At 48.4% G+C, this 7928-nt stretch overlaps 1 protein-coding gene across 1 annotated transcript; it reads right to left on the bottom strand.

Annotated features, from left to right (window-relative positions):
* Window positions 1–3402: 3402 nt before the first annotated feature.
* LOC307069666 (OTU domain-containing protein 6A-like) lies at window positions 3403–4275 on the bottom strand (the record flags this gene model as incomplete). Its single annotated transcript, XM_079728019.1, has 1 exon — window positions 3403–4275. One exon carries the CDS (start codon window positions 4273–4275, stop codon window positions 3403–3405), a length of 873 nt encoding a protein of 290 aa, XP_079584145.1.
* Between the last annotated feature and the right edge of the window lie 3653 nt (window positions 4276–7928).

The raw sequence follows: 7928 nt of genomic DNA, 5'->3' as shown, positions 1-7928 counted from the left end.
CAGGCAAAGCCCCTTTTCAACCCTTTGTCCCCTTGCCCTCACGGGACCCCTTCTCCAGAAAGGGCCTCCTTCTCATAGCCAGGTGCTTGTGCCCAGCCTTTTCCCTTTTCAGCTGGACCACTTTGCCAAGGAGTTCCCCCTTCACTGGCCTTTCATAGCCAGTGCCAAGTCGCATGATGCTCGACCACCTCAAGCTCCACTCCCACGCCACCTCCATCTGCAAGGCCATCTTGGCATCCATGGACAATGAAAATATGCACACCCCAGACATCGGGGGCCAGGGCACCACGTCAGAAGCCATCCACGACATCATCTGCCACATCCGCATCATCAACGGCCGGGCCGTGGAGGCCTAGGCCGTCCCCGGGACTGTCTCGGCCCACCCTTTACATCCGCTTCGCGCCCCCAGCACCCTAATTGGCTCGGTGGGTGGACCCAGAACAAACACTCTTCTGCCACCCCCAGAAAAAAAAAAAAAAGGCCTCCTTCCCTGGCCAAGCATCCTCCTCTCTCAGCTCTCCAACACCAGTAAAGTCCCCTCCCCAACCATGTGACATTTCCCTGCCGGGACCCCTTCACACACACACATGCCCCCAGCTGGGAAGTCTTTCCCAGCCAGACTCCTCCCCACAGCCAGGCTCTCTTCACCCAGGGACCTAACAGCCTCTCCCCCAGTCTAAGTTCATTTCCCTATGCGGGCCTCCTTCCCAGTAAGGTACCTTTCCTCAACCGGTATACCCCTTCCTCAACCAAACCGCTTCCCTAGCTTATTCCCCCTCCTCAGCCAGACGTTTTCCCCATCCCTAGCCTGTTCACCCTGCTAGGTCCCTTTCCTCAACCATGTGCCCTCCCTCAGCCAGGACACACGCCTTCCTTCCCAGGCAGGATCCCTGCCCTAGCAGGCCCTCCCCACTTGCTAATCCCCCTCTTCCAGCCAGGTCCATCAACCCACCGATTATCCCATGCCCAGCCTATGTCGGTCTCAGCATTCGAACCTCTCCCGCCACCAGCTTCCTTTCCTTGCCTGTGCCTCCTTCCCAGGCCCCATTCCCCTGCCAGAGCCCCTCCCCAGGCAGGCCACCTTTCCCTGCCAGGATATTTTCACCCCCCAATCTCCCCCAGCCCAGCCAGTCTCCCATCCTCAGCTTGTGCCACCCTATCAAGTCTGTGCTCCTTTTCCAAGACAGGCCCCTTCCCACATCCAGGCCCCTTCCCCAGCCTCACCCTCTTCCCCAGTTTAAGCCTACTTTCCCAGCCAGATCTCTTTCCCTGGTCAGGTGCCATTCCCCAGGACTTTTCCCCTTTAACACTCAAGGATTCCTCTCTCATCCTTTGCCTCCTAACTCAACTAAGCCTCTTTCCCTTGACCAGCCGAGTCCTCCTTCCCTAAGCAGCCCCCACTCCATTATCCCCTTCCTAGCCTGGCCTCCTTCTTCACCCTGTGCCCCAGTCCACACAGCTGTCCTCACCTAGCCGTCTCCCCTTCTTCTGCCTCGTCCCCTTTCCCCTGCCACGGCCCATTCATCCTCCTAGACTGACCCCTTCCCCAGTTTTCACCCTTTTTCCCAGCCAGGCCCCCTTCTATAGATTATGCCTCCCTTCCTGGCCTATTCTTCCTTCCCCAGCCAGCATTCTCATCCCTATAAAAGGCGCTCTTCTCACAATGCGGCCAAATACCTAGTTTTCTCAGGGACTTCCTCTTCTCAGCCAGCTGGCTATCTGAAAATGTATCTGATGCACACATTTACACAGTGAGCTGTCTGGCAGGATTTCTATATTTGTATATTTAAAAGAGATTCCCCCCAACACACACCCTGCCTTCAAAAAAAAAAAAAAGAAAAAAACAGTGGCACTTCTTTCCCTCCTGCAACTAGCCCTGCACTGGCAAGTTTTTGAAAGTGCAAATACTTTGTCATGCATAGCAATGAGAACATCCTTAACTGGAGCCATTTCATGATGTTTTCACTGAGTGAAACATCAACTCAGGATAGCTTCAACTATTTTGTTCCTCCCTATATCCTTCCCTGGGAGATATTCCACTCCAGACCACCATCAGGACTGCAGGCCCATTCCTCCTTCCAAAAGCCTCATCTGTCACTCTGTCCTCCCCATTCACTCCTGCTCCCTAACCCTCCAGGATTCCTTTGCTGAAGTCGATCCTGGGATACAAACTCTATATGAACTCAGTCAGCTATACAAAAATAGAAAACCAGGTATTTTTTTAAACTGCTTTTATTCTTTAAACAAACTACTGTTTGCCTTTTCCCCTTCGTATGTTTTAGTTTAGAACATTTGGTGGGTACAAAGAATTTTTAAATGAATTTAAGTAATCTCACTGAAATACAGGACCTAAAGGTTAAATTTTTTTTAATTGTTTACTGCAAATCATTTCACTTTTACATTTTTTTGGCAAATTCAAGATATCAAAAAGTCTCAAATATCAGCAAAAGTATATTGCTCATTTTTTTTGTGCTTCATAGCAGTTGCAGATATAACAAAATGAATCAACTACTTTAATACTTTTTAAAATCTCTCTTTAAATACTTTTTATCTCTAAGAATTAAGGAAAACGACTAAGTTCAGATCTTTCACACTCATACCAGTTGTAGATAGAACAAAGTGGACCAAGTGCTTCAACAAAGTTATACCCTTTTACGTCTGAGAATAAAGGAAACTTACTAGTTGATGTCACCCCTCACAGTAAGTTAAACTACCTATCAGTTTGTCTCTTCTTACTTCACATCAATTGCAGATATAATGAAATGAATCAACTACTTGAATAAAGTCATGTCCTTTCTTATATTTAATAAAGGAAATTCAATTGAGATCTTTCACATCTTAGAGCAAGCCTTATCTAGCCTATCAGTTTAGGTAAATCTACTTTCTACATTTAACGCTTACATTTAACTTCTAAAGTTAACAAACATTATTTAGAATTCAGAAAACATCTAAACAACTGTACTTAATTTGCAACCATACAAGGTTTTATGAAAAAACAAAACAAAATACTAGGGCTTCCCTGGTGGCTCAGTGGTTAAGAATCCTGGGGACACGGGTTCGAGCCCCGGTCGGGGAAGACCCCACCCCACATGCCGCGGAGCAAGAAAGGTGGGAACTTGGCAAAGTCACTCCAACAGGGTGGGACGGTGCAGATGTCTTCCTGGTCACCGGCCTCCGGTCCCCCTAACCCCGTGAAAGAAGCAACCCAGGGACGGTCGAGGAGGATAGAAGAGCGAGGGAGGAAGAAGGGGGGGCGGGGGTGGAGAGGGGGGTGAACTCTGAGTAAAATGAATCAACAAAACCCTGAGAAAACCGAAGGAAAAAAGCGGAGCCTGCTGAGGAGACGCGGCGGCGGCAGCTTCGGCTCCAACGGCAGCCGCCACGGCGATGGCGGCAGCGGGCCTACAAGAGACGGCAGGCCGGGCACCTGACGGAGCCGGCGTCGAGCGGCTTCACCGAGTTGTAGTGCTCCCCGCACATGGAGTAGCTCCTGTAGACCAGGGTGAGCGGCTTCTTGGTGTACTCCTCTCCGAAGACGACGGCGGGCGAGTTGGCCTGGATCACCTCGATGGGGGTCTGCAGGACGTGCGACAGGGCCCTCAGCTCGAGCTGGCCTCCACACGACACGCTGGACACGATGTCGTCGCAGTAGCTCAAGAAGTCGTCGCGGCTGCAGGCGTCGCCGGTTTCGGGGTCGCTGCATAAGGGCAGGAAGTCCTCGACATGCTTCCGCATGTACTCGACGGTGCGCCTCCGCAGGCTCTCCACGGTCACGGAGGACACCAGCTGGTCTTGGATGGCGCGGTACATGCAGTGGCCGTCGGCCGGGATATCCTTCACCTCCAGATTCCTGGCCCACAGGATGGCGTCGAGCTTCATTTCCTCGTCATGGCGGAAGCTGGACCGATGCTTCATCTCAGCCTTGGCCATCCTCTCCTGCCTTTCTCTCTCAAGGGCCACCTTTCTTTCGCGCCTTCTCCGTGCCCTCGAGAGGTGAGGAGGCTTGTCCTCGAGATCCAGCTTGCCCAGATCTTCAGTGACTGAATCGACGTTGCTGTTATCAGGGAAACTCTCCTGGAACTTCTGCAGCTCCTGCTGGTGCTTCTGCTCCATCTCGGCCTCGAGGCGGGTCACATCGAGGAGCAACTGCTTTCTTCTCTTCTCGTCGCTCTTGGGGACCGAGCTCTTCATGCCCTGAATGTGGGCCTGCAGCTCTGCCTTCTCGCGCTTGTGGCGTCGTAACATCCGCTGATGCTCACTCTGTGAATCTCCCATGATGTTTAAGGGCAGGCGAGAATCGAAGTTTGGTGGCTGAAGTACCGCTACAGTTCGCGTCAACAGTCTGACCACCCAACTGGCTAGAGCTCCTCAGCCTCCCGTGGCGGCTGTACTCTCTTCCCCTCACCCGCGGTTGCCCTCACTCTATTAACGGCCCTCTCTGCCATTGGCCACTGTCTCTCCACGGCTACGCCTCCTAAACACTCCTGGCACTAGGATTGGCTGTTGGGAGACACTACATATGCCCCCATCAGACCTCGTAGCAAGGGGTGCTTCCGGTTTTAGCGGGGTTCCTGTCCCGGATGTAAAATCCCGCCTTTGTGCATTATGTGCAGCAACTGAGCTTGTGGAGATTTTCGTGGGCTCTGAACTGCGTACTTCACTTCCTAGCCTGAACACAGTGCAGACACTGGTCGTGCTTGAGAATCACGTGACAAATACTGTTACACCAGATGAATGTGCTCTGACACCGGACTTCCCATTGCTCCCAGTGTTCAGGAGGCAATGTGGCTCTCTCCAGTTCTTTAGTTGCCTTGACTGATGAACCCTTAATTTTGTGTATCAGAACAAGATATTTCCTTATGTTCCTGGGAACACAGAATCCTTTCAGTTTAGGCCTCAAATCCACCCTGTCCCATCTCAGTGTGAGAAAGCAACAACCTTAAAGTTCACTACAGTTGAGCAGACTTCGTCTTGTGCCAACAGAATGCACCTACCCTAAACTCCCCTTCTCCTGGGTTCCCAGCTTCCAAAATGGGCTCCCATGAGGCATGACAGTTAGCCTTCATCAAGCCACTTCCTTCTGATTATTTTGAATCTCTAAAAGTTCTAAAAAATAAAATAAAATAAAGTAAAATAAAATCCCTAAGCTCTTTCAAACATGCTCTCATCCTGCCCCACTCTGCTCATCTGTATCTTGAATTCCCAAACAGGAAGGCTCTTGAGACAACCTCCTCCCTGTTACAAATGAGGAAAGTGGACATTGGTCCAAGTTTTTACATATATCAAAACTTCAGTCGTTTTTATTGCTAACTAGGATTCCATGATATGGATGTACTGTAGTTCACTTAACCATTCACCTGTTGAAGGACATCCGGGCTGTTTCCAGTTTGGGGTTGTTACAACCCCTGCTATAAACATCCATATACAGGTTTTTTGTGTGAGCACAAGGCTTCATTTCTCTGGGAAAAAAATGCCCAGGAGTGCAATTTCTGGGTCATATTATAAGTGTATGTTTAGTTTGTGAAGAAGCTATTTTCCAGAGTGGTTGTACCATTGTGCGTTCTCACCAGCAGTGTATGCGGAATCAGGTTTCTCTGCATCCTCACCAGCATTTGGTGGTGTCATAATTTTTTATTTTTAGTCATTCTGATAGATGTGTAGTGGTCTCATTTTACAAATTACTTTGCAGCTTCGTTTTTCTAATGAGTACTTAAAATATGAAGCTACTTTGAGGAAAACACTGAATTAAAAATTTTTTAACTTGCATTATTCATTATAATGATTTTCTCTGTTTCAAGAAAGATTTTAACTTTTAATCAGGCTAGCTCTTGTGTATGGAGGTAGCACTACAATACTGAAATTTTAAAAATTTAACGCTTAGAGCAAGCCTGTTTGGGAAATTTTTATTCACTGGAAAAAAGTCATGGCTAATTGTTTTTTCATTAAAAAGAGAAAAGCATTTGCAATTTTAAATGATGTTTTTCTTAATTAAAAAAGGCCTTTTGTTTGCAGAAAAAAATACTACAAAATGATTTTAATGAGTCTCACAGTATCTAGGAATCTTTACACTGATTGATTTTTATTGAAATACAATATAAAATAAAACTGTAATATATGCTCACTGTCAATAATCTGGAGAAATTAAATTCCATAATTCTCCTGGGAGAAAACCCCTGTTAACATTTTTTTTTTTTTTTTTTGCGGTACACGGGCCTCTCACCGCTGTGGCCTCTCCCGTTGCGGAGCACAGGCTCCGGACGCGCAGGCTCAGCGGCCATGGCTCGCGGGCCCAGCCGCTCCGCGGCATGTGGGATCTTCTCGGACCGGGGCACGAACCCGTGTCCCCTGCATCGGCAGGCAGACTCTCAACCACTGCACCACCGGGGAAGCCCTCTGTTAACATTTTGTGTTTATTCTTGCCATGCCTATTCTACTCAAATAGAACTGTTAAACAAAGAAACAACAGGCCCAAAATGAAGTCACGTGTGCTATGCCCCACATCAGTAAACCAAGACTTAATACGTAACCAAATTGCAGTTTTAGCCCATCCCATGAAAGTGACTTTAACCAGTCAGTCTGGAATTTCCTGGCCAGCACTAGTGAGGTAGTCTGCCACATAGACCCCTGCCTTCCCCAAAAGGAAGGTGACCTTTGTCTGAAATAACCCCTTATTTTGTTGATGACTTCTTTGTCCCACCCCTTCTCTGCCTTTCAAAACCTTCCATTTTGTACAGTTCCTTGGAGCTGCTCTCTGCTTGCTAGATGGGATGCTGTCCGATTTGTGAATTGCTGAATAAAGCCAATTGATCTTCAAATTCACTCAGGTGAATTTTGTTCTTTAACAGAACTCTAAGCGGTGCTCCCTGCCATCCTGTCTGCCTATCGCCCTCCCCACCTTGGCCTCTGGGGACCTCCCTTCTCTCTTCAAAGATCAGTGAGGGAAATACATCAAGGCTAAAAATTTGACCTGGCTCAAAGTAAAAAATTAAAACAACAAACAACAAAGCAAAACAGAAAGTTCTTAAATTTCAAAGTTTCTGCGGCAATTTCTTTGTGTCACCAAGGTTTAGTGGTTCTGCTTTTAGACAAGGCATTGTAGTGGGCCTCAGGTCTCTGCATCAGTAGAAGCAGAAGAAAGAAACAGAAACTGCTTTGCAAATGATGCAAAACTCAAAATCCTTTGTGGGTCCGATTTCAGAAAAAAATTATACTGCTTTTAAAATGTGGAATTAATGATCCCCTCATCTTAGCAATGAAGGAAGGAAGGGCCAGAGAGGGGGAGTGTTGGGCTGATGGTCACACTGCAGAATTCCACGGCTCACTCGTCTGTGTCACTTTTCCCACCGCACTGTGCTGCTGCCACACGCAGCTTTGACATGACTCTTGGCTGTAAGTCAGGCAGAACAGTCCCAACATAGTTTCTGGGGCCATCGGGAGTAATCCCTCATGAAACGGTTGTAAATTCATCTATGAGATTCAAAGAGACCTTGTACATGCCCTCCGACAATGCCCATGTGTGAGCGAGAGACTCTTCATGAGCTCTGCAAGCCTGAAATCGCCTTGTAAAGGTGGAGGGCAGGCCTGGAGAGGAGAAATTCCTGCGGTAGAACACACGTGCATCTGCCCCTAGGGCCTGCCTCCTCCTTGGCCAAAGCAAAGAGCCTGTTCAAGCAAACTCAAGTGGATTTAAAGAAACACACTTATTTTTCCCTGAAAATGTAATGTGTTCAGGCTTCCCTGGTGGTGCACTGGTTAAGAATCCACCTGCCAATGCAGTGGACACAGGTTCAAGCCCTGGTCCAGGAAGATCCCACATGCCATGGAGCAACTAAGCCCGTGTGCCACAACTACTGAAGCTCGCGCGCCTAGAGCCCGTGCTCCACAACAAGAGAAGCCACCGCAACGAGAAGCCCGCACACTGCAACAAA

The sequence above is a fragment of the Hyperoodon ampullatus genome (genome assembly GCF_949752795.1).
Source record: "Hyperoodon ampullatus genome assembly, chromosome: X".
In the NCBI taxonomy this organism is placed as follows: domain Eukaryota; kingdom Metazoa; phylum Chordata; class Mammalia; order Artiodactyla; family Ziphiidae; genus Hyperoodon; species Hyperoodon ampullatus.
Note: the sequence above shows the minus strand (reverse complement) of the source record. Positions and strands in the feature narration are given on the sequence as shown.